This window comes from Lithobates pipiens, unplaced genomic scaffold, assembly GCF_037356315.1.
Source record: "Lithobates pipiens isolate NorthernLeopardFrog02 unplaced genomic scaffold, aLitPip1_a1.2 Scaffold_19, whole genome shotgun sequence".
Taxonomy (NCBI): Eukaryota; Metazoa; Chordata; class Amphibia; order Anura; family Ranidae; genus Lithobates; species Lithobates pipiens.
The window spans coordinates 51,619,429-51,646,919 of record NW_027507764.1 but is presented as its reverse complement, the minus strand read 5'-3'; the positions used below and the strand labels follow the sequence as shown (position 1 = coordinate 51,646,919).

The window sequence follows — 27,491 nt, the reverse complement described above, 5'->3', positions numbered from 1 at the left end:
TTTCCCACATTTGTGGCTTTTTAAATGACAATTAGTGTCTGTGTAAAATTAGTCAACGAGTTTATTAGCGCTCGCATGGATGCACTAAGCAGGCTGGACACTGAGCCATGAGGAGGTAGAAAAGAACAGTCAAAAGACCTGCGTAACAAGGTAATGAAACGTTACAAAGATGGAGAAAAATATAATAAGATGTCCAAAGCCTTGAATATGCCAGTCAGTATTGTTCAATCACTTAAGTGGGAAATTTGGGGATCTCTTGATACCAAGCCAAGGTCGGGTAGATCAAGAAATATTTCAGCCACAACTGCCACAGGAACTGTTCGGGATACAAAAGAAAAACCCACAGGTAACCTCAGGAGAAATACAGGCTGCTCTGGAAAAAGATGGTGTGGTTGTTTTTAAAGGAGCGCAATACGATGATACTTGAACGAAAAAGAGCTGCATTGTCAAGTTGTCAAAAAGAAAGCTTTAGGCTAGATTCATAGCTATGCATTTTTTGTGCTTTTTGCATTTTGCAGATTTTCTCTACAGAACGTGTTCCATAGGAAACAACGTTAAATGGACTGTAGTGCAAATCTGCAAAATGCAAAAAGCACTAAAACTGCATAGGTGTGAATCCAGCCTTACTGTACAAGTTCCACAAAAAAGCCTGGTTACAATATGCCCAACACCACCTTGGCATGCCTCGTTGGCTTTTTTGGTGGCATTGGCACAGTAATGGCTTCCTTCTGGCAGCTCAACCATGCAGCTCTTTTTGTTCATGTATCGTTGAATTGTGCTCCTTAAAAACAACCACACTGTCTTCTTGGAGAGCAGCCGGTATTTCTCTTGCAGTTACCTGTGGGTTTTTCTTTGTATCCTGAGCAATTCTTTCGCCAGTTGTGGCTGCAATCTTTCTTGGTCTACCTGACCTTGGCTTGGTATCAGAAGAGCCCCTAATTTTCCACTTCTTAATAAGTGATTAAACAGTACTAACTGGCATATTCAAGGCTTTGGATATCTTTTTATATCCTTTTCCATCTTTGTAAAGTTTCCTTACCTTGTTACGCAGGTCTTCTGACTGTTCTTTTCTACCTCCTCATGGCTCAGTGTCTAGCCTGCTTAGTGCATCTATGTGAGAGCTAACAGACGCAATGACTATTTATACACAGACAACAATTGTGATTTAAAAAGCCACAAATGTGGGAAATGAACCTTTAATTGTCATTTTAACCCATGTGTGCCACCTTCTGTGTCTGTACCAAGGCCAAACATTCCAGGGTATGTAAACTTTTTATCAGGGCCATTTGGGTGATTTCTGTTATTATGATTTAAAAAGGATCCAAAAAACTATGTGATAATAAATGGCTTCATGTGATTGCTATCCTTAAAGCAGGAGTCCGCTGTTTTTTTTTTTTTTTTTTTTTAAAGCCAGCAGCTACAAATACTGCAGCTGCTGACTTTTAAAATAATGACACTTACCCACCCAGGGCGCCCGCGATGTCGGCACCCGAAGCCGATCTCTCGATCGTCTCTCGGGTGCTGCCGCCGCCATCATGGCTATGGGAATCAGGAAGTGGAGCCTTGCGGCTTCATTTCCCAGTTCACTACTGCGCATGCGCGAGTCGCACTGCGCAATAAGGATGGTCCCCGCTGTCTCTGGGATCCGTGTGTTTCCCAGCAGACAGCGGGGGACCTTCGGAAAGGGGCATAGATATCTGCGGAAAGGGGCGTAGATTCTGCAGATATCTATGCCGGAAGTGGGTGCAGATACCTGTACTGTACAGGTACCTGCACCCCCCTCCCCCCTGAAAGGTCCCATCATGCCTCTGCCTCTGGGTGTCATGCTTGTGGTTGTCAGAGTCTTGCTATGCCTCATGGGACTTGTAGTTCTGAAACAGCTGGAGGTCCGCTAATTGCATATGCCTGCTATAGCGTGTACTTGTCCAGAGCACAAAGTGTCATTTCTGTCTGCTGCCCCCTATCTGTGCTATAGGTACAAGTCACTTCTGACAAGCTTTCCTAACACAGAGGGAAAAAAAAAAAAAGGTTATGGGAGGGACCTCCGGTACACAGCCTGTGGTTGACAGCCTCAGCTCTATTTCGGTCTGCTGTATAAAGGGGCGGGTGTCCAATCAGCTCACCTCACCAAGCTCTTCAGAGATCAACTTCTGCTCTCTGCCCCCTGCTTTCTGAAAGCTCAGATGAGCTATATAAATTATGTAATTTGAATGGCTATAGAGAAGAGATGGCTGCAGATAAACAGGTACAACTTATGCAGGAAGTGGATTTGTTTTATCTCTGTGCATCACCTGAGACCAGTCACTTCACTGGGTATATATAACGGTTTAGACTGGACTTTAAAGTACTGTAAAATGCCTAAAGCCTTGCCCCCTTTGGTTCCCCCAGAAGTCATTTTATTTTTTTACTTAGTGACCACCAATCAGTTCAGGAGTCCTGTAAGCCCAGCGGGTCCATGACAGCCTTGGCTCAGAACGATAACACACTCCAAAGGGGTAGGTCAATGACAGCCTGGGCTCAGAGGAAGTCGGGTGAATGGCTCTAGCCGTCATGCAGCTCAAAAGGCCAGCAGCAACACTAGATCAAAGGTGTGTGCGACCGCAAAATCTGCATTGTAATGGCCATGTAAAATAAAGCCCTGTAAAAATATGGAAACGTGAATAAGATCCCAGTAGAACTGCATTGCACTTTATGAGTCAAAGTATTTATTGATTCCTTTAATGACATTGCAAGCATGCTCTTTGTGAGAACTGCTGGGATTAATACTTCATCTTGTGGGCGAGTGCAGAGTATTTTAGTGCAGTAGTAAGTACATAGGATGTCACAAATAAAAGCCAATATATTAGAGGCACTTTGTCATATTGGTAAAATGTCAAATGGTTTCTTCAAAAAAAATTTGCAATGATATACGCTATCTTTTGTTTTTTCCAGGGAAACAATTTGCCTTTGTACTCTGCACTTGCCATTTGGCTGTGAAACAAAAGGTGAATCATCGCAGTCCATGCTGAGTATCTTAGCAACAATAAAGAATTTTGCTCCCACCCAAATAAATTATTCTTAACAGAAAGAACTATAAAGCTCACACAGGAAAAAAAATGATATATTTAACATCTACATCCTCTGACCGTTACATTGGCATATATATAAAAATAGGTTCCTAGTATTTCCCTTAAAATAGTTCTTTAGCAAGTCCAGTGTAGATTTTGGCGTAGCCGAGGAATTTCACACATCTCCCATTGTACGAGGAAATAATTCATCTTTATTTCTGGAGGAAAAAAAGAAGAAAAAAAAAAATGTGTCACGAGCGTCAGGGCAGGGTCTGTACCCTGTGAGTAGATCGCTGGGGACAGGGGTGCTTGTCGATGAAGGGTTGTCTGCAGCAACGTAGGAAATTGTTATGCATTCATTAGTTCGTGTTCTCTGTCCGTTTTTCCTACGGCATCGGGATTCGATAGGGGATCAAGATCTGCAAAGAGGTTGTACCAAGTGGACAAGTCTTTTGTGCTTTTAGATGTATCTACAAAACAAATGGATATGTTTGTTAAAGTGGATCTATGGGCAAAACCAAAAATGACATATGATCTGGGCACCAGACCCGACGGTACATACAGTATAAGCCAACATGAGATGGGTACAATGATAGGGGGTAAGACGCCCCTTAGGTCTGGATAAGAATCTGTGCGTGGGATACATTTCTAGAAGATTGCAATAAGAAGCCTTCTAGGTGTGTTGCTATTTTTAGTGATTTTTATAGCATAAAATATAGTTAGAAGTTAGGCTTCCCCTATTAATATGCTAATTAACTTGTTGGAATAGTTCATCAAGCACAGGACAGGAAGTGACGGCATAGGAACTAGGAAGAGGGAAAAGAGAACTTGGACACAGCCATGTGCTGAAAAAAGGAAGCTCTAGTAGTTCTGGAGGACTTTGAGAAGCAAGGAACAGTCTGGAAGAAGACTCCGTCACCAGGAAAAAATAAATAAAAAATAGATGTTATGTGTAAATCACATACACTGTCCACACTCATTAGCTAGGAAGGATAGAAAGCGTGTGCATGTGTATATTGTATGCATTATTAAGACTACTCCTTATGTCATGCATTGTTTTCCTAAACGTTTTCCTAAAATTGTACTTGTACAGCATTTTGTTTAGTAAAGCAAATATTACACTACAGAGATTTTTATGCTTCCTTGGTTTTACTGCAAAGATGCAAAAGCAAAACACTACAATGCTCAGCTATGAGGAAAGATTATAGGAACTGAATTTATTCTCTTGAGAAGAAGAGATTAAGGTGGATATGATCAACATGTACAAATACTGTATATAAGGGGTCCATATAGTGAACTTTGTGTTGAATTATTCACTTTAAAGTGTTACCATTCAAAAAATCCTCCTGATGCTCCTCTTCCGGGGACCCCGTGGCGATCATGGGTCCTCTTTTTTTTGGGACTACCATATCCAGCCGCTGGCTATGGGGAGAGGGTAGTCTGTGCGCTCCCAACCCCTGTGTCTATGGAGCCACATTCCATAGACTTACACAGCGTGACTTAGGCCCGTCCCCTCCACTTCCTCCTCACTGCATCTGATTGACAGCAGCAAGAGCCAATGGCTCCCGCTGCTGCTCAAGCGCTGTGTAAAGAGGAAAAAAAGGGGAGAATAGATGCAGCTGTGCACATCGCTGATCTCTTCTCCCCTCTATTCCCCTTCACACAGGGGAAGGGGGGCCCAGAGAAACTGAAAAGTTTTTTTTACCTTAATGGAAATAATGCATTAGTGTAAGAAACGTTTTTAGGTTTAGTAACACTTTGAGGTCATCGCAGAGGACAGGGGGGCACTCTTTACTTCTACAGGAAAGAAATTTAATCTCCAAATAGGGAAAGGCTTCTTCACAGTAAGAACTGCAAAAATGTGGAACAGACTCCCTCAAGAGGTGGTGCTGGCCAGCCTGGATTTTTTCCTAAATGTACATAATATAACTGGATACCAACATATTTATAGGCAAGGTTGAGTCAGGGAATATCCAATTGCCTCTCGGGATCAGAACATTTTTTTCCCTTGCTGGAGCAAATTGGAGCATGCTTTGCTGGGTTTTTGCCTTCCTCTGGATCAACTGTGGCACAGGATTGTATGTTTTTTGTTTTCCCTTTTATTGGTTGAACTAGATGAACTTGTGTCTTGTTTCAACCTAACTATGTAACCACGTGAAGACGAATAGGTCAGTTTATGTCTATGGGGTTGGGGCCGAGTCCCACCCCTATAAATGTCAGCAGGTACAAAAAAAGTGTAGCTGCTTTTATTAATCGGACGCTCACCTGTCACACTGTCCAGCGATGCAGGCGAACAAAACCCCGCTCCTCTCCCCCCTCCTCTCTGCGGTGCCGGCATTGTCACTGTGGGCGCCCGGTTGTGGCTTCACAGCCGGGCGAGCCACTTTGCACACTGACTGGCCAGGCCGAGAGGGGGGGGGGGGGGTGAGAGGTGAACTCCCCTGCCGTGGTGCCTCTAAAAAGGGTATCTGCTCCTCCCCCCAAAAAAATGACATGCCAAATGTGGCATGTTAGGGGGTCACCTGCACTTAAAGCGGAAGCTCCATTTTTCGGTGGAACTCCGCTTTAAATAGCGAGTGCTGCAGAACGAACATAGGTTACAGGGCTGAAGGTGCCCTCTAAAGTACCATTGTGGTCTCCTGAGATGTAAGAATTTCCTGCTCACTTCAGGAATGGCCCATTGGTCCTGACAATCGTACACATAACGGTTATTCAAAGGAGGGGAAGGATCCGTCGGAATGTGGCAGCTATAGGCCGATTTCATTGTTAAATGTAGATTTAAAATGTTTTACTAAAATCTTAGCATCGGGATTACAACCGCTGCTCAATCAGTTAGTGGACTCGGACCAAGTAGGATTTATCCCCTCACGAGAAGCAAGGGATAACACTATCAAGGTGCTTAATCTGGTCCACTTGGCCAATAAGACAAATATCCCCTGCGTTTTGGGGTATGTTGGCTTGGGGGACCGAATGACCCAGTGGATCACTAGTGTATACACAACTCCACAGGCAGCGGTGAGAATGAATGGAGTATTTGCGAAAGCTTTTAAAATTTCAAATGGAACACGGCAGGGATGCCCTCTTTCACCTTTGTTGTTTGTTCCATCGATAGAACCCTTACTGAATAAAATCCGACAAAACCCCGCTATCCAGGGACTACAAGTAGGAGACCACAATTATAAAATCTCAGCCTACGCAGACGACTTGTTGTTCTCCATGTCTAGTCCATATATTTCACTGCCCAACCTCATGAAGGAGTTAGAAATCTATGGGACTTTATCAAACTTAAAAATAAACTGCTCCAAATCGGAGGCAATGGGAATGGCTCTGCATCCTATGTCCCGAAATACCCATTTAAAACTAAAATTCGGTTGTATTGTATCTGCAACTCTAAACTACCTGGGTACACATATACCATCAAATGTAAGAAATACCTTCAAGGCAAACTTCCCAGCATTATATAATTCAGTCCGGCTTCTATTAGATAAATGGCATCAAGGATCACATTCTTGGGTCGGTCGATGCAATGTTATCAAAATGAGCATTCTACTCATTCTTTTTACGAAATTCATAGGGCCAAAGAAAAGACCAAGGATAGGGAGAGGTCTGATGACGTTACCCAGGTGTTTTGGTGGAGTAGCGGTCCCAGACATGGTTAAATATTATCAAGCAGTACACCTGGGAAGGATAGTGGACTGTTGTAGACATGGAAAATCTAAGTTGTGGGTGGTTCTGGAACAACAGTTCAGTTCGATACCTCTGCGTAGAGCACCTTGGTGCTATGAAACATTGCCGATTGATACTAGAAAGCATCCTACCATAGGTCCCACACTGCGAATTTGTGCTAGGATTTGTCACGACTCTAGACATTCGCCGAGACAATCGCCTTTTTGGGAAACCCTGTTTTTTTACCAGGTACGGAGGTAGGAGCATTTAAGCATCTTATAGAGAAGGGCTGTTTTCAGGCATCACACTTCCTGCGGGCAGGAATATGGCCTACAATCGCTGTCTTGACACAACCGGGGGGGCCCTTTGAATTAAATCTGTGGCAGGCAATACAGCTACACCATTTTTTAACAACTCTGGGACCACCGACAAAATTACCAACGTCAACTAACTACATTCGAACAATATTGTGATGGTCAAGAGCCCTTTCCCCGGTTGATTTCAAAGATGAATGCGCTTTTAAACATTCCCCCCGGAGAATTTTGTGATGCCGAGTTTTAAGAAGTGGGAAAGGGACCTTAATAAGACCTTCACCTCAGCACAGCGTAAGAATATAATACATCTTGCGCTGAACTCATCGATCTGTACACGAATCCAAGAATCTAATTATAAACTACCGACGCAATGGTATTATACACCACTAAAGCTCCGTAAATTTTACATTGCTGGTGATGTGGAGAGGAACAAGGGACCTTACTCCATATATTCTGGTCCTGTTCTAGGATAAGACAGTATTGGACAGAAGTACAGAAGATTTCTCAAAACTATAGGAGTTTCTTATACCAGATGACCCTGCCTTTTTCTTGCTTCATTCCTCACAAATACCGGTGCAGACATATAAAAAGTCAGTATCGTGTCATTTGATTACCGCAGCTAAGGCCTGTGTGACTTTGCATTGGAAGGACTCTAGGCCACCCTCCATAGCAAGGTGGCTTAATAGGGTAAGAGAGACCGGGGCCATTAGTCCTCTCAGCTCAAAATAGCAAAGAACTTTATAATAAAACATGGTCAACATGGATTGGAATTTATGTACTCAGAGGAAGGAAAAAAAAATGATGGAAGAAAGTAATGGAAGCGAGCCCTAAGCCCTTGTACACACGGTCGGAGAATCCGTCGGAATATGTCCTATCGGACCGTGTCGTCGGATAATCCGACTGTGTGTGGTATGCATCGGACTGATTCCGTCGGAATATCCGTCGGACCCAATTTTCCAACATGTTGGAAATATTTCCCGACCAACTGGTTCGATCGGACATACTCCTATCATGTGTAGAGAATTTTGACCGGACCAAGTGCCACGCATGCTCAGATCAAATTCCTACATCAAAGCTATTGGCTACTAGCCTGAATATAGTGCCATCGTAACGAAAATTACGTCATCACGTTCTGAAAGATCGGATTTTTCGCCAACTTTGTCCGACCGTGTGTATGCAACAGTTTCGGACAAGATCCGACGGACAAAATCCGAAGGATTTGGTTGTGGAAATCTCCGACCGTGTGTACAGGGGCTAAGGGGTAAGGAACTCCTGCCTAGACAGACTATAAACTTGGAAACCCACCATCTCTCTGGGGTGGGGGGTCCCCCCCTTTTTTTTTTATTATTTTTCTTTTTGGGGGGTTTAGGGGGTATTTTCTATAAGATTAAATAAAGAGATGAGGTGAAGAATACAGGGAGGAAGGCGAGGCATCAGTGATGAGTACCTCAAATCCCTCACGTATAGTATAGGTGGATGATAGTAGGTAAAGGAATACTTATAGGCGTATATATCCTGTTTAAATGTGTATCCAACGCGATTATTGTTAAATGAATTTGTTTGAAATTTATGGAATATTAAGTGATATTGTATTCTCTACCATCTCTAATCAAAGTAAAATATGAAAAAAAAAAAAAGACAATCGTACGGCAGACTGGTGGAATTGTAGCCTATAGAACAAAACAGACCAGATGCTTCTCAGTTCTCACCTTTCTGTGGGATTGTGTTGCTATTTTGATTGAGGTTTATGGATGTAGAGGCTGAGGATAATGATAATGGTGCTGAAGAGGGGGCCCCACCGAAGGCAGTCCAGTCTGAAATAAAGAAATACAGAATGTGACTGTGGTGCCCCTTAAAGTAAAGTAAAGTAAAGTAAAGTAAACTCGCCCAGCCCACAGAAAGTACAAAGAAAAAAGGCTTTAATAGGATGACAGCATAATGTGCCTTGTCATCTTACCTCTGCTACCACCACCCAAAACTACAAAATACTGGTCATTAGGTTGAATGCTTGTGGGCGGAAGGGATTTCCTGTTCCCTCCTCTTTTCTCCTCCCCCTCACCTTTCCACTCTTCGCTCTTGCCAACCCCTCCATTGATAACATTTATTTGTGACCAGTGTATAACGCTTACAATAAAAGCAATCTTTTGTTTCGCTTTTGTGTGCTAAAATTTATGGTGGCGATAACCAAAAAGCACCCCTCCCGATAACCAAAAAGCATCCCTCGCACTATCCACACTTCACTTCAGGATGACTTCCTGGACACTCCCCTGAATACTGACCCACACCCACAGTATAGCTAGCTGCCAGCCCACCAGGAACACCACATAACACCACTCCCAGGAAATACTCTAACCAAGCACGAACAAGCAAGTCAAACCCAAGAGAATAATCATCACCCACGTCAGCATCCTCCATTTTAACATTAAGCAATAACTAGATCGGTGAAGGTGTCCCTGTAGGGTGCCACATCCAAACTAACTAGACAAAAGGCGAGTATCCCCCAAGTGGACTTTTAAGGCACGAAAATGATTGATAGAAAAAGTGTTTTTTATTGAGCATAATAAGCAAGATAAAAACAGTATATTGGAATGGTTAGTTACTGTGTTCAAGGTACAGAATCACCACAAATAGACTGTAAAGTTCTCGTAATTCACCCGACGCATTTCAGACTGTCAACGTCTCCTTCTTCAGGGGTGTTATAAGAAGGTCAATCGTGTATCTACAATGTAGTGCTAACAAAAAGTCAAACATCAGCTATATAGAAATATATAGTAAACAACATTTTATCACATATATTTTATAATAAGCTAAATGTTGTGTAGATTCACATATTTTGTGGAGATATCATAGGCGAAACATTCCAATAAATAGCTATTAAAAACAAAGAATATAAGCGGAACTGTGTCTCCAAGAATTTTCCTGTTTAAAGTAGCTGGTCTTCACAGCATGTATTAATATTACATCAAATAAAAATTGAATACAGCCGGGCTAGCATGGGAAGCATTGGACAGCTGACAACACTGAAGCCAAGGGAGGGCGTAGCCCTGTAAGTAAAAGTAATGAAATGTGTTATAAAGCATTATGAGTAGTATAATTCAACTAACTTGCATTCATTTTTTACTATATGAATTTTTAGAAAGTGTAAAAGCAGAACGTGTATGGAAAAATTATATGAAATATATATATATATATATATATATATATATATATACACACACACACACATACATATACATACATACACACACACACACACACACACACACACACACACTAGTAACAGATAATTGATGAAGGTTGATATAGAACACTATGTAGTTGGCATCAACTGAAAAAGAATAAATGCATGACAAAAGATCACTTGTGTAGATATGTATATATAAGTATCTAGATAATTTTTTTTATAATTATAATAATCCTTCACAAAATAACATCTCCTTATTTCACCGTCTCGGAGTCACTCATGTAGGACATAGTGAAACAGGTTCAATCAAATAATATATATTGCATGTTGAATGTGACTGATAGAATTTAATCAGTATCTAGACACATGAACATAATTATTATATCTTGCGATAAATGGCCCATCCATCCTCCCCTCAATACAGTGTAGTCGTCCTGTCCCCTTTGCAGAATAGCAGCCCCAAAGAATGAGGTTTCCACCTCCGTGCTTTATGGTTGGGATGGTGTTCTTGGGATTGTACTCATCCTTCTTCCTCCAAACATGGAGAGTGGACTTTAAACCAAAAAGCTCTATTTTTGTCTCATGAGACAACATGACCTTCTCCCATTCTTCTTCTAGATCATCCAGATGGTCACTGGCAACCAAACAGGCCTGGACATGCACTGGCTTGAGCAGGGAGACCTTGCGCTGTTACTAATGGTTTTCTTTGAGACTAGGTTCCCAGCTCTCTTCAGGTCATTGACCAGGTCCTGCCGTGTAGTTCTGGGCTGATATCTCACCTTCCTTATGATCATTGATGCCCTACAAGGTGAGATCTTGCATAGAGCCCCAGACAGAGGGAGATTGACCGTCATCTTTAACTTCTTCCATTTTCTAATAATTGCGCCAACAGTAGTTGCCTTCTCACCAAGCTGCTTGCCTATTGTCCTGTAGCCCAGGTGCAGCTTATACAGGTAATGAGTGGAGAACAGGAGGGCTTCTTAAAGAAAAAATAACAGGTCTGAGAGACAGAATTCTTAGTGGTTGGTAGGTGATCAAATACTTATGTCATGCAATAAAATGCAAATTGTTTATTTAAAAATCATACAAAGTGATTTTGTGGATTTTTGGTTTTAGATTCCGTCTCCCACAATTGAAGAGTACCTATGATAAAAATTACAGACCTCTACATGCTTGGCAAGTAGGAAAATCTGCAAAATCGGCAGTGTATCAAATACTTGTTCTCCCCACTGTATCTCTGAGTACAACACCTAATGGTATTGACAAGTATCAGAGTATCACCAAGATGTATAATGAATCATACCTTGGTAGATAAGAAGTATCCCCATGGAGACATGTCCTGGCATCCAGACCCTCAGGTGGATGTCAACCATGTCTGCAAGGGCGTCTCAATTACATTCCTCTCTCTCCGATAGCAGGCTCAGCCGATAAATTATCAGCTGCACCTGAAATTGAGGAGGAGATCAGGGACATGTCTTCTACAGGCTTCCTGAGCTGAACGTGCACTGCCCTGCCCTGTCCCGACTGCGCACGCTCCACATCAGCTTGATGGTTCAATGCCGTGCACCCACAGCCCACTGACACAGGAGCTTCACTGGCGGACAGCGCATGCCGGAGTAGCAAGATGGTGGCCAGATGAGATGACATTGTCTGCAGCATCCATAAAGAGACACCACGGGTTACCAAATCTGGGCGGCTGTGTGTGCTGGGCGTTGCAACAGTCCAGCCACCAGGGGTCAACCAACATGTAAAAATGATTTAAGTAGACTTCAATTACTAAATCAGGCAATATGGAAAGGCACAGCAACGGACATGGAAATATTACCATAGCCCTCTAGTGGCCAAACCTGAAATCAGGTGTTCTCCTGAATTTGCGTGTTACTTTGCGATTTCAATTATCTGTTCCTACTGAGTACAGGTAGGATATATATGATATGTATATATACAGGGGCGTAACTATAGGGGGTGCAGGAGTTGCGACCGCAACTGGGCCCTGTGATGCAGGGGGCCCAGGCAATCCCCTCTCTACATATGGCCGGCAGCAGCATAGGCAGCTAGCACACACTATTACATACCCCCTGCATATCCCCCTGGGGACAGGGACCCCTTCCCACGTGAGGACAGGGACCCCCACCTCCCCTGGGGACAGGGACTCCTTCTCACCTGGGGACAGGGACTTCATCTGCCCTGGAGAAAAGGACCTCATCTCTTCTGGGGACGGGGACACAATTCTGCCTAGGGATAGTCCCCCAATGGGGCACCTAAAAAATGTAAAAAAATTAATAAAACTACTGATACCAGTGGTGGAACTACAGGGCTCACAAAGGTCATACCTGTGACCACGCCCTGGAGTTCCACCACCGGACTCGGAGGGAAGGGCCCTGGCTGGGGTTCAGGGGGGGCCCTTCATGGTTTCTTGCATCAGGGCCCTGAAGGTTAAGTACGCCACTGTATATATATATATATTATTTTTATATGTATATATCTCAGTCATATAATTTTTCCGTACACATTCTGCTTGTACACTTTCTAAAAATTCATATAGTAAAAAACGAATGCAAGCTAGTTGAATTATACCACTCATAATGCTTTATGTCACATTTCATTACTTTTACTTACAGGGCTACACCCTCCCTTGGCTTCAGTGTTGTCAGCTGTCCAATGCTTCCCATGCTAGCCCGGCTGTATTCAATTTTTGTTTGATGCAGTATCAATACATGCTGTGAAGACCAGCTACTTTGGAGACACAGTTCCGCTTATATTCTTTGTTTTTAAATAACTTTATTGTAATGTTTTGCCTACGATATCGCCACAAAATATGCGAGTCTACACAAGTGCTGCTTGTAATACATATGTGATAAAATGTTTACTATATATTTCTATATATCTGGCGTTTGACTTTTTGTTATCACTACAGTGTAGATATAGGATTGACCATATTATAACACCCCTGAAGAAGGAGACATTGATACTCTTAAACGCGTTGGGTGAATTACGAGAACTTTACAGCCAATCTTTGTGTTGATTCTGTACCTTGTACATAGTAACTGTAACCATTCCAATATACTCTTTATCTTGCTTCTTATTTTCAATAAAATACACTTTCTATCAATCATGTTAGTGCCTTAAATGTCCACTTAGGGGATACTCTCCTTTTGTCCATTTTAACATTATGACCTCTTCCCTAGCCTGAGGGCCCCCCACTCACTGATATTTCACAAACCCCAATCCTTCCACAGATCTTGTAGGGTGTAGGAGCAGTGGGTTCTAAAGTTAGTATTCCCTGAATGGCAAGCTGCGTGTTCTTACACTGTGATATTCTGATATGGACAGACAAGGGTAGGAACATGATGGTGTTCCAACAATGCGTTTTCATGTAGGCACTAAACGATCTCCTGTATCCTTACATTTTTCTCCATTTCAACTCTTTAATGGATGGACACAATTTTGCAAGTTTATGTTGCACAGTTAAAAATACAGTAGATGTACTAAGATCCTCTCTGTAGCTCTAATTTGTCCGTCAGCGGGCAAAACAGGGAATTGCACTGAGAGGAAGATCTTGCCAACAAAGCATCTGAAAAATATATTAAAACTTGGGCTGTACCAAAGGCAATGCAGAATTGGCATGACTTTTTTTTTAATAACTTATGTAGATTGCTTAAATTTCACGTTGGTAGAGTACGTACCTCTTTCTACAGTAATTCTCTTTTATTGCAGGTAAAATAATATATTCCAAGCAGAAGCAATGTGCAGTTGTTGGGTTCTTGATGAAGGAGGGGTGCAGGCTGTCCGACATCCACTGAAGGCTAAAGAATGTTTATGGAGAGGACACCATTGACGAGAAATGTCTTGTAATGGGCAATTCTTGTCAAAGGTGTCATCTCCGTAAACATTCTGTAGCCTTCTGTGGATGTTGGAACGAAAAAGCACAGCGAGGCTTCTCAGCTAATGCATTTAATACAACACACTTGTATTTTGGGAACTATGTTTGAAATGAGGTTTACTATTGATAAATGTAGAATTATACACTTGGGGTCTAAAAACATGCACACATCATACTGTACATTCTAGGAAGAGAACAACTGGGGGGGGGGGGGGGGGGTCAATTGATCTCCGAGTTCTAGTAGATCACATTTAAAAAAAGTTTGCGATAAAAAAAAAAAAAAAAAAGATCCGATGTTGCACCGGTCTCCCACCAGCTCTAAGACCAACACCACTGATCACTCGGCTCTCAGTCTTCAGGCTGCAGAGAGCTGGTGACTAAGTCTCTGGCTCTCTGCTCTATCCCTCCAGTGCTCACTGAAGTGCTGGGCTGTGGAGGGGGCAGCAGCGGCTGGTTCAGGCTCTAAGCAGCTCGCTGAGAGGCTGTGCCACCTTCCGGTCCAGGCCTGGGACTAGTTCTGCCCCGTCTGCTGACCGCTGTTGGCTGAAAATGGGTGACAGCAGTGCAGAACACTCCTGTGATCCATAAGAGAAGTATGGCCAAAATAGCTTTGGCTATACTTCTACTTTAAAGTGGTTGTAAAGGTAGAAGGCTTTTTATGTTCATGCCTTCTCTGCATTATGGTAAAAAAAAAAAAAAAACCCTTTCATTGTGCAGCCCAACCCCCCCATCCTCTCCCTTCCCTGACAGCTGAAATGTCACATATTATGTCCAACGGCAAACAATATTGAAGAACACACAGACGAAGTAGGCAACAGAACATAATGCCAATAGCATATATAGCTGGCCAATTGGAGTTCTCATCACAATAATCTTTATTGGCTAGATGTAAAAAGACACAGTGTACAACATGCTAACTTGTTTCGGCTAATGTAGCCTTCCTCATAGCAATTAACCAAAACATGTAGCATTTTATGTAGCCAAGATTTATTGTGCAGAATACACCAAGTGGCCGACTATATATGCTACAGAATAATTGTTTTGGGAGTTAAACACCGCAGCCAGAGCACCAAACTCATCACTTTGAGGGTAAAATTGCTTTACAACAGAACATGACCCTTAAAAAAAAAAAAAAAAAAAAACCCTCAACTTTTCATCAGTAGAGCACCTCTCATATCATCCTCCTCACTGCATTTTGTTTACAATCTTCCTTTAAGCACCAACATAAAAGATAGGATAGTTCCACCCTCCTACGTAAAACCAACCGTATAATGAAGACTGGAGACTACTCAAGTTTTGGTCCAATAGTTGAGACGGTAGGAATCCGGATGGTGGTTCAGCTCCAGGCTCCAATTCCTGGCTGGTCGGACTCAAGGGCTGACTGGGATACAGCGGCTCCCCAAATACTGCTGTCCACTCTTTGGAGAGGTCTCCACCATCCAGAGATGAGGCACTCAGGATATCGTTCAGCAACTGCATCTCGTCCTTCTCCAGGGAGTCCGCCTCTGCCGGGTCCGATAGAGGGACATTGGACATGGCTATAAGAGGACGAAGGAACAATTTAGACTTATGGCAGATACAGATTGGATAGGGGAGAAGGGGAAGAAACTGTTTTATATAGAAGGAAATGTGAAAGTTTCAACAGTTGAAAAGGCAAAATGTGAAAATCTGCAAAGTGTATTAGGGAAAGAAAAAATACAGCGCAAAGAAAACCTAATTGGAAAATAAGGTGTATGTAGGAAGTGCATAACTCAGGTTATTTTTGAAATTAGATTCTGCGAAACTCAAGCAATTTGAAGATAGTAAGTCAACAAAATGAGGAACCTGGGGGTGTTAAAAATGTTCTTGGCCTTGGAAATCATTTGTCTGAAACAGCTTAAAGTGGGAGCAAGCTTCCATGTATGATTTTTACCTATAGGTAAGCATTATTATAAGCGTACTACCTATTAGGTACTGTGCAGCGTTTAGGGGATATTTACTTTAGATGCAGCCGGTGACGTCACCAGCGCATGCGCTCTGAAGGAACGACATATTCGTGACATTCCTTTAGTATTGTGCCGGAAACAGTGATTCCCGTGCGTATGCGGGGGAGTGACGTCATCTTCATTCATATCACTGAAGCCCGCCAACCCAGGAGGAAGCCCGGGTGAAAATGTAAGCGCCTTTAGGGGTGACAGCGCACCGCCGGAGGGAAAAAATTTCAGGTAAGCCTGTCATAATGTGCTAGTATGTGGGGGAGGGGGGGGGGGGTGCTGATGCCTAAACATTTCTTACCTTGATGCAAGGATTGCAATAAGGCAAGAAATGTTTAGGCTTTAGAACCACTTTAAAGAGACACTCTTGTCAGGCAATTAATTTCAAATGAAAAAACTATGCTGTTGATTTACTAAAGTCAAATAGACTGGGCACTTTGTAAACTGCAGTTGCTCCAGAGCTTAGTAAAAGCGGAATATCTGCTGACTTCCATCATCCAATCATGTGCAAAAATTCCATTTTTTTCCCCCTTTTCCTTGCATGTGGTTGGGTAATCTTTGTAAAGTAAAGCTTTACCTCATTTACTAAGCTCTGGAGTAACTGCACTTTGCAAAGTGCACAGTCTATTTGCCTTTAGTAAATTGACCCCCCCTATATGTATATTTAACGTATTGTATGCATGATATTTACCTGTAAAACCTCCCTGCAGATATTCAAAAGCCCTAATCTGCTCTGCTGCTGGACGTCACCATCTTGGATGTAATGCCAGCAGCCCCGACAGGCTCAGGTGTCACTCAAGTGGCACTATGTAGTATTCACCTTTGATCCTCCCCCAGCAGCTACATAATGATTTTATAGATTAAAAAAAAAAAATGGAAGTAAGCACTAAAAATACTTGAGGGTTTTTTTTTTTTTTTAAGGTAGTGGTAGAGTCTGGTGGCGGTAGTTACCCAGCATAACCCTTAATGTGTCCTGCAACATTTATCCTAACACCTAAAGGGGACCTGCAACACTCATCCCAGCACCAGAAGAAACTACTAAGTGCCTGTATGTACCTATACTCACGATTACAACCAGTGGCTGGAGCTGTGCATTGTGGGCGCACGGGCGCCGCCACCCAAACACCTCCGCCACCCTCCCCTATCCATGTGCTCGGCCCCTTTCAGGATGCTGGGCACATGAATCACTATGTCGGGGATAGGTGGGGGTGTGTATTTTGAAGCACATGATTAGAACCAGAGGCTCCAATAGGCTTCAAAATAGGGTGGGCTCGGGGCACAGAGCGCTGCATCTCGAGCCCACTCTATTTTGTGGCGATAGCGAATTAATTTTCGCTATGGTCACACTACAGTTCCTCCCCACCAATCAGGAGGCAGGCCTGTGAGACCCGTTTCCCGACTGGCCAGAGCGCCAGGCGACCCTACTGGATGTCTAGCACTTTGGCGGAAAAGACACACAGGGGAGGAAGAAGAGGAAGAAGAGGAAGAGGAGGAAGAAGAGGAAGAAGAGGAAGAGGAGGAAGAAGAGGAAGAAGAGGAAGAAGAGGAAGAAGAGGAAGAGGGAGGAGGAGTGAAGAATAAATTCATTATCTATATTCTTGTATCTCAAGGTCATTTCTGGCAGAATAGCATTGATAGTCAGACTGACTTAAAACAAAGTGTGAGTTTATTTTGTCACACAGTTGGCATCATAAATACAATGTAAAAAGTAGAATAGTTCAGTTCAGTGCAGGTAAAAATATATGAAATAGAATAAATAGTCATAAAGCTGTGTGCTTCATGGCTGCGGCCTTCTGTCTCCATGGTGTCTGGTGTAACCAAAAACAAGCAGGAAATTACAAAGAATCCTATCAAATCAATCGATCAAAGTCATCTACACATACTTTATTTATTATGACTAATCATAAAACCAATTATGTTTTGCAAGCTTGCCATGAATATAACAGAACACCTATAAGTGCCGAATTATGAATTTGGAATAATATTCTAACAAGAAGAACCCCGCCACATGGCAGGTAAGTGCTGCTGGACCACCTGCGGGTTGTCCGGCTGGTGGTCAGTGGATGATGCTGTTGTCAATGCCATGGGTGGTCCAGGTGCCGTGCCGCCCGGCGGCAGGTGTGGGGGGGGGGGGGGGTTGTTGCACGTTTGCCGCCCCCCCCCCCCTCCAAGAAGGAGAACCCACCAGCCACCACCGATTACAACCCCAATTCCCAAAAAAGTTGAGAAGCCGTGTAAAATCTATAGAATCATCCAAAATGCAAGGTAAAGCTATCATGCAAAGAAAGAAGCCATATCTGAACATGATCCAGAAACACCGCCGTCTTCTCTGGGCCAAAGCTCATTTAAAATGATCTGCTGCAAAAGTAGAAAATGGTTCTGTGGTCAGAGGAATCAAACTTTTAGCAACTATGGGCGCCGTGTCCTCCAGATGAAAGAGCAAAGAGGAAAAGGACCTTCAGGCTTGTCATCAGAGCTCAGTTCAAAAGAATGCATCTCTGATGGTACTGGGGTGTATTAGTGCGTATGGAACGGGCAGCTTTTACATCTGGAAAGGCACCATCAATGATGAAACAGACACTATATTACCAAAAGTATTGTGACGCCTGCCTTTACACGCACATGAACTTTAATGGCATCCCAGTCTTAGTTCGTAGGGTTCAATATTGAGTTGGCCCACCCTTTGCAGCTATAACAGCTTCAACTCTTCTGGGAAGGCTGTCCACAAGGTTTAGGAGTGTGTCTATACGAATGTTTGAACATTCTTCCAGAAGCGCATTTGTGAAGTCAGGCACTGATGTTGGACAAGAATGCCTGGCTTGCAGTCTCTGCTCCAATTCATCCCAAAGGTGTTCTATTGGGTTGAGATCAGGACTCTGTGCAGGCCAGCCAAGTAACCAGTCTCCACAGTTCCCAGACATTTACAGAGAGTTGGTAAAAGAAGAGGGGGTACTACACTGTGCTAAATATGGCCCTGTCCCAAATTATTTTTAAGAAGTGTTGCTGCCATCAATTTCAAAATTATTATTTTTTTTTTTTACTTGAAATTGTAGATTTTCTCAGTTTAAACATTTGATATGTTTTCTATTGTGAAAAAAAATATGAGATTTGCAAATCATTGCATTCTGTTTTTATATGGATTTTACACAGCGTCCCATCAGTAGTATTTTTTTTTTTTAACCAAACACAGTATTTGAACTCCAATCAAGTGACTTTGCCTAGGCTAAGATAATGTCACCAGTCTGCTGCAGACAGCGCAATGTATTTTCTCAATCCAAGAGGTTCCATCTGTGTCAGCCATTTGTAAACGCAGGCAGGATTTACATAACAAAAGTTATCTCTAAACCAGCATTTTAGTCCAAGAAACCTGGTGAGCCTCAGTCCTGAGACAAGGTCATTAGTAGAGCCCAGGGCATACATGCCAAATTGTGTACCCCCCATTCCCAAAGATGCATGAGCATTATGTGTCAACAAACCCCTCCCCCCCAAAAAATAAAACAAATTGAGCATTAATCTGAATGTTTACCCCCCTAAGTATAAATCCTCCCTCCTCCCAGTACAAATCCCCCCTCCCAGCAGAAATATTCCCCCCTCCCAGTTCAAATCCCCTCTCCAAAAAAATAAAAAAATCACCCCTCCTAGCACAAAGCCCCTCCTCCTCAAATTTCCCCTTCAAGCACAACCCCCCCCCCCCCACTCCAAAGCCTGACCCCCAGACCCTGATCCTAGCACCAATACCCCCAATCATCCCTACTAGCACAAATCCCCGGCCCCCAACCCAAACAAAATGTCCCCTCCTAGCACAAATCCCCCTACCCCCTCTACCATATGACTTTTTAGCACAAGCCCCTCAAATCCCTCCTCCTAGCACAAATATTCCTCCCCCTGCCAACACACATGACCACTCCTAGCACCAACACACCAACATTTTCCCACTTAAAACAATTCTTACCCCCTGCTGCCCCCACAAACTCCCCCTCCTAACACAAACCCTCCAATCTCCTTGTGGCGCCCCCCCGCCCAACTCACATGAGACCACAGTTCCCAGGTCAGTCACCCCTTCTGCCCACCCTTTGTCCTACCCCTGGTGAGCCTGGATGATGCTTGAAAAAGATGGTGCCTGTGGGAAGCAGAAAGTGGTGGGGTTGAAGGTAAACTACACAATTTCATTTTGATATCAGCATAGCTTATGTCCTCTGTTCTTGGGGCGGCATGTAAGTGTAGGCTTCTCCAGTTGCCTGCTCTCTAGTCCGGCCATCAGTTTACTAACTGTAACCCAAGCACATACTTGCTGTATCCAGTCTGTACACAGATCCCACACATGATCCTCCTTGGGTATGAAACTCACCACTGTCTTCAAATAGGAACCTTTCGTCCGCTTTCAGGTCTAACAAGTCATCCAGGGTGCCTAAAGAATGGAATATCAAAATGAACAATACATCTACAATGGTACATAACAGAACCCTAGAATATAAAAATACCCATCAAACGCCTCTGTATTACCATCAAATGTAGGCATGCTCCCTTTGTTGAAATCAGTCTTCTCTGTGATATACAAGAGAGAAAAAAAAAACATGCAAAAGTAAAAAAAAAATGAAAATGGTAATGAATAATGATATGAAACCAAAGAAAAACGTATTGATGGAACAGAGACCAAGCGGAGTAAATTAAACTAGTTCCAAAGGCTGAAGGTTTAGAATGCATGAAGGAAAAAAAGAACAAACAACTTTCTGTGTGCATCCCCTCCCCCCCTCCCTCCTCCAATACTTACCTCAGCCCGATCTTCACCCAGCATCTTGCACGAGAGCAGCAGCTCTCCCGCCACTCTCCCTCCTCATTGGCTCAGAGACAGCAGCGGGAGCCTTTGATGTCCGCTGCTGTCAATCAAAGCCAGCAAGAAGGGAGCAGGGCCGCTTTCTGTGTGTCTATGGACATACAGAGAGCGGCTCGGGAACGAGAACGCACGAGTGCCCCCAAAGCAAGCAGCTTGCTATAAGGGCACTCAGAGGGGGGAAGAAGCCAGGAGCGCTGGTCAGGGACCCAAGAAGAGGAGGTTTAGGGTTGCTCTTTCAAAACCACTGCACAGAGCAGGTAAGTATAACATTTTTATTTTTTTTATTCTAAGATTTGTTTAAGCTTTCAATCTGATTTCCAGCCTTCCCTTCAGTCTTGCAAATGTAGCACCCTCTACCAGTAGGTAGGTGCTAGTGAGGGTTACAGTACTAGGGTTTGTTCAGCACAGGCAAATTTAGGCAGACCTATGCAGCACGCTAGCCAAATTTAACACACCTGCTCCCCATTCACACCTAAGACCTTGTAACATTAACTAGTCACATGACACCGGGGAGGAAAAATGGCTAATTGGGCCCAATTTGGATATTTTCACCTAGGTGCGTACTCACTTTTGTGGCCAGCGGTTTAGACATTAATGGCTGTGTGTTGAGTTATTTTGAGGGGACAGCAAATTTACACTGTTATACAAAGCTGTAAACTCACTACTTTACATTGCAAAATGTAATTTCTATAGTGTTGTCACATGAAAAGTTATAAAATATTTACAAAAATTTGAGGGGTGTACTCACTTTTGTGAGATACTGTAAGTGGAGGTCACATGCCACTCACGCAGAGGTTGGCTGGGTGAAGTGAGGAATGGAGTGCTAGACAGCCGCAGGAGGACACTCGCATATGGGGGGGGGGGGGGGTGTACCGATCGCAGGAGGAGGCCCGGGGAGAGCTGTGAAGGCACATTGCCTCCACACAGTCATTGGCAATGTCTCTGTCACCACATGGCCGGTGGCAGGGAACTCTTGGAGCAGAGGGGCAGGAGAACGCATGGTCCAGACAAGTTCCTCGTCAAGGAATTAGGGCTGGAAGGTTGGTGAGTGTTACCACAGTGGATGGCTGGAGGTGCCAGGGAGTCTGAGGGAACTCTGCTTCTATACGGTCATTAGCAGAGTCTTTATCATGCACACAGTGGATGGTGTGGATTCCTGGGTCAGAGAAGAGACTCTGGGGATCTGTGTCAAATCAGTATGGTTGGAGCGCACATGATTTACAAGTTAGGCTGCCTGGGAGCAGTAGATCATTTCCTAGACAGACTTTTAACCTACTAGGCCTCCAGGTAGAGGTTCTGCAAGCCTCAGGTCTGGTAGCAGCGAGTCATCAGAGCCAGTATAGGGGCTTATTCAGAGCGAGTTCATACTACCCAATAGAAGAGGATGCGTCAGACGTCAATTAACAGCTACAAGTTTGTGCAGGAGGATTCAAGTTTACTGTACAAAGTAAGGTCCGTTGGCATGGACCATAGGGTGACTACATGGATTGAAAACTGGCTACAAGGGAGAGTTCAGAGGGTGGTGATAAATGGGGAGTACTCAGAATGGTCAGGGGTGGGTAGTGGTCCCCCAGGGTTCTGTGCTGGGACCAATCCTATTTAATTTGTTCATAAACGACTTGGAGGATGGGGGTGGGGTAAAATGTAAGATGCATTTGGGTGGCAAAAAATATGAATGCAATTTATACACTGGGGGGGGAGAACCTCTGGGGGAATCTAGGATGGAAAAGGACATGGGGGTCCTAGTAGATGAGGCTCAGCAATGGCATTGCAATGCCAAGCTGCTGCTAACAAAGCAAACAGAATATTGGCATGCATTAAAAAGGGGATCAACTCCAGAGATAAAACAATAGTTCTCCCGCTCTATAAGACTCTGGTCCGGCTGCACCTGGAGTATGCTGTCCAGTTCTGAGCACCAGTCCTCAGGAAGGATGTACTGGACATGGAGCGAGTACAGAGAAGGGCAACAAAGCTAATAAATGGTCTGGAGGATATTAGTTATGAGGAAAGGTTGCGAGCACCGAAGAGAAGAGAAGCTTGAGAGGGATATGATTTCAATATACAAATACCGTACTGGTGACCCCATTTTAGGGATAAAACTTTTTCGCAGAAGGGAGTTTAACAAGACACGTGGCCACTCATTAAAATTAGAAGAAAAGAGGTTTAACCTTAAACTACGTAGAGGGTTCTTTACTGTAAGAGAGGCAAGGATGTGGAATTCCCTTCCACAGGTGGTGGTCTCAGTGGGGGGCATCGATAGTTTAAAAAAAAAAATTAGATAAGCACCTGAACGACCACAACATACAGGGATATACAATGTAATACTTACATATAATCACACACACGGGTTGAACTTGATGGACCTCACCTACTATGTAACTATGCAAGTCTGTACAGGAGAAAGCAAGTTTTGGGCAGGAAGCAACAGTCTATTGCTTACTTTGATTTCACTTTTCACAATGTGCATTAGAAGCTGCAGCAAGTCAGATAGAGCCCGCCTTATGTCCTGGCTGAAGATTGCCAGCATAATTTAGCTCTTTTCTCCTCAGCCTAACTGTCCCTGGCCCACCCCCTTTCATTAACCCCTTGGCCTTTTAATGGGTTTAGAATGCTGGAAGGTGGGGCAGGCCTTATGGTCATGTGACCGCTGCGATTGGCTGTCACGGTGGTCACATGATCGGAAAACTCCTGATCACAAGTGCCGATCGGGAGCTTTCAGTTAGCCACCTTAACTGTGCCGGGAGTGTGCAGGGCGTGCTCTCAGCATAGCTCTATTTGCACTAATGCACGCAAATATGCAGCCACTTGGCACCAATGCCCACCCACCGAAAGGCTGTATATTTGCGTGCACTCTGCGCCAAGTAGTTAATTTGATTCTAGTTTCTTCAATCATGAAGGCTCCGCATTGCATGTGGGTGTTACAGTACCTAGGGGACTCTGATGCAAGCTGCCAAGGAATGCCCACTTCTCCAAACTGATAGCCACCCATTGGCAGCCCAACCAGCTGCTAGTAAGACCTGTGCTTTCAATCACTCTGGAAGAAATAACATTAAAAAGGTGCAGTTCACATGTAGCCCACTCACAATGTTTTCAATCAAGCCCCGATGACATGGACCCCTCCCACAGCTCTACTCTGTGCATAGGCTAACAGGCTCCACCCACTACAGGCTGCCTGCAGGAGGGGGCAGAGACAAGACCAGTCACCCTGCACAAGGAGAGAGAGCAGCAGTGAGCGGTCTTCAAAATACAGGAAGCTCCTACACAGTTTTAAAATGGATCCCTGGATTACTGGATCTGGAAGAAATACACAAAAACACACCAAGATTTTAGAAGAACACATGCCTCACAATATTTCAATATTTACTTAGAGTAGAGAAACTGGTAAATCAGGGTCATCCAGCAAATTTCTTTGGAATCATTTTTTTTAACCACAAAATTTGTCTGATCCAAAAAAAACAAACAAAGAAGAAAAAAAAAAAAAAAAAAAAGCATTCCATGAACCCCAATTAACTTGGTACGTGAGTCAACCAGTTCTCCGTAGACAGGAAATTTGTTCTAGCAAATCTGGACTTCACAATTCACTGAGCAAGGTCAAACTCATTACATTTTCCAGATTCTCACAGAGTGATTCACTTATTCTTGTGGGGGTGTCAAAGTATTTTTGGACCTATAGTTACGTGCCAGCTTTTCCTCCAATAAGTACATACAACAATGTTCAAGACAATGGCCACTAATGTATTTGATGACTGATGTCCCTTCCTGACAATGCAGCCCAAACCAAGTAACTGGAACTCTTATTTACCTGGAGACATGGCCAAAGAATCCTGATCCTCATTATCCTGCTGCTGGTCATCCAGTGAGATCAGTCTGTGCAAAGGATTAAAGAAAAAGCTTTAGCTGTTACAGTGGCATAAGGCCCAGCATTGTAATATCTCTCTTGCACAGCCATGAATTACCCAGAATCCTCTGGGACACCATGGCCCCCATAGGGTATAGGTTTCCCCAACTTTTTTCCCCAATCTTTGACTTACTAGATCCTTTAAAATGTAGGAACCCCTCAAACTGGAGTTAAGCTGAAGCTAGTGTTGTCTTTAACTAAACTGTAGCCAGCCTGAACTTCTTTATTCATTGTGGAGGTTAGCTTTCTCCTAAGCTTGGGATATTGATTATTGGTGCCAGCTGCTGATGAGTTATTTTCGGTAGCTAGTGTGAGAAGTAACAATGTTTGAGAGATGAATACGTATCCACCCCAGCCAAACATTGAGGGTTTAAGTTTAGGGATGTGAGCTGCGGAGAGACGATACATATTTGGTACAACCTTCTAGAAGGGTCTTCTCCTTTTGGCCTTTGTCTGGTGAGGATGCCACAATGAGAACTTTTTCCTCTTGGCTCTTGCTCCAGCTGTGGTTCAATGAATCCAAGCTGCTGCCTGTGTTGGGGCCCAAAGAATCCAAGTAGCTTGCTGGATGGTACCTTCAGAAAAAGCTACAGCAATGGATGGCTACCTGTATGGAAGACGTCAGGAAGATGGCTACCAGTATGGAGCATCTCTAGAGAAGTCAGGAAGATGGCTATTTATAAATAGCATCTTCTTAATGGATGATGGCTATCTTTGTGGAGCATCGCTCGGAAAAGCTACTTTGAAAGGGTGACTACCTGTATGGAGCATCTTTAAAAGAATCAGGAACATGGCTATCTGTATGGAGCATCTTTTGGGAAACTCTACTATGAAATATGAAAAAGTGACTACCTGTATAGATCACCTTTAGAGAAGCCAGGGAGATGGCTACTAATATGGAGCATCTCTAGAGAAGTCAGGGTGATCGCTACCTGCATATAGCATCTTAAAAGAATCAAGATGATTGATACCTTTATGGAGCAACTATGGGAAAATCTACAATGAAAGATGATTACCTGTATAGAGCATCTCTAGCCACTTGCTTACTGGGCACTTAAACCCCCCTCAGTCCCAGACCAATTTTCAGCTTTCAGCGCTGATGCACTTTGAATGACAATTGCGCGGGCATACAACACTGTACCCAAATGAAATTTTTATCATTTTTTTCCCACAAATAGAGCTTTCTTTTGGTGGTATTTAGTTACAGCTCGGAGTTTTATTTTTTGCTAAACAAACAAAAAAAGATGCAAAAAAAAAATCATGTTTTAATAGTTTGTTATAAAATTTTGCGAACGGGTCATTTTTTCCTTCATTGAAGTGCGCTGATTAGGCGGCACTGATAGGCTGCATTGGTGGGCACTGATGGGCTGCACTGGTGGGCATAGTTAAGGCGGCACCAATAGGCACAGATAAGGCGGCACTAATAGGCACAGATAAGGCGGCACTGATGGGCAAAGATGGGCACAGATAAGATGGCATGGATGGGTGGCACGGATGGGCACTGATAGGTACCACTGATAGATGGGACTGATGGGCACTGATAGGTAGCACTGCTGGGCACTGGTAGATGACACTGATGGGCACGGATATGTGGCACTGGGGTGCAGCACCTTTGAGGCAGATTGTGGGCACTGCTGGGTGGCACTGTGGGCACTGCTGGGTGCCACTGACGGGGGGCACTTACTTTTAGTACATGTGGCACTGCAGGGGGCAGGTGGACACTGGCAGGGGGCAGGTGGGCATTAGCAGGGCTGGCCGTGATCGGGACTGATGTCCCGATAACGGCCGCCGGTGATCGGCTTTTTTTTTTTCTCCTCGCGCTGACAGTGCAAGGAGGAATAATAGCCGATTACCGGCTCCGTTATATCACATGATCAGCTGTCATTGGCTGACAGCTGATCACGTGATAAGGGGTCGGGATCGACCCCTTGCACGGATCGGTGATCAAGCGAGTCTCATGGACTCGCCGATCACAGAGCGCGCCGCGCGCGCCCCTCAGCGGGCGCGCAGGCCGCTCGTACACGGGACTACGTCTATTGACGTCGTCCCGGAAAAGGAGATCCGCGCTGTAGCCGTCATTTGGCTATAGCGCGGATCTCAAGTGGCTAGACAAGACACATCATGGGAGGAAAGTACTGCCGATATCCTGGAAGTCTGTTTACATGTGATTACCTGTTCACATGGTGAAGGGCCTCTGTGATTGGCCCTTTATGGTGATCTGTAAAGGCACTGAAGGTTCTAGTTATGCCTCTGACTAAAGATCATTATAAAGGAATCGGGACCTCCATCCTCCTGCTGGTGATCCCTCAAGTGATAACTAAAGCTCTATATAAAGGAATCAAGACCTCCTGGTGCTGGTGGTTTCTCTAGCGATTAATAAAGATTTCTCTAGGACCTCCTTTTGAAGAGATGTCGGAGGGAAACTCTTCTAGTAGAAGTTACTTTTTTTGCGTGTGTTTCATACAGCTTTCTAATTCCCCATTCTGTCCTCAACATTCAGCTACTTACTGACTGTCGTCCTGTTTATCGGGAGGATTTTCCTTGGCTTTCGACTTTTTCTTACTTTGGTGACATAGCTTGTTAAAGGGATCCTGTAAACTCTGGAAGAGATAGAATTTTTTAGCATTACATAGCTAATCAAATAAAAAAATGAAAAAATAATACATAAGACCATTGAGTTCAAGGGACTCCA

The 27,491-nt window shown here is 43.8% G+C and overlaps 1 protein-coding gene across 4 annotated transcripts in view; it reads right to left on the bottom strand.

Moving 5' to 3' along the window:
* Window positions 1-2,682: 2,682 nt before the first annotated feature.
* ICA1 (islet cell autoantigen 1) overlaps window positions 2,683-27,491 on the bottom strand; it is a 105,840-nt gene continuing 81,031 nt past the window's right edge. For 3 of the 4 annotated variants that reach the window (XM_077490729.1, XM_077490726.1, XM_077490728.1), the window contains 7 exons: window positions 27,308-27,399; window positions 24,704-24,768; window positions 20,571-20,612; window positions 20,416-20,475; window positions 15,360-15,632; window positions 8,737-8,841; window positions 2,683-3,517 (listed from right to left, as the gene is read on the bottom strand). In XM_077490729.1, coding sequence (XP_077346855.1) covers window positions 3,396-3,517; window positions 8,737-8,841; window positions 15,360-15,632; window positions 20,416-20,475; window positions 20,571-20,612; window positions 24,704-24,768; window positions 27,308-27,399 — 759 coding nt within the window. In that variant the 3' untranslated portion in view covers window positions 2,683-3,395. The remainder of the gene's footprint in view (window positions 3,518-8,736; window positions 8,842-15,359; window positions 15,633-20,415; window positions 20,476-20,570; window positions 20,613-24,703; window positions 24,769-27,307; window positions 27,400-27,491) is intronic. The other variant, XM_077490727.1, reaches the window with a different exon arrangement.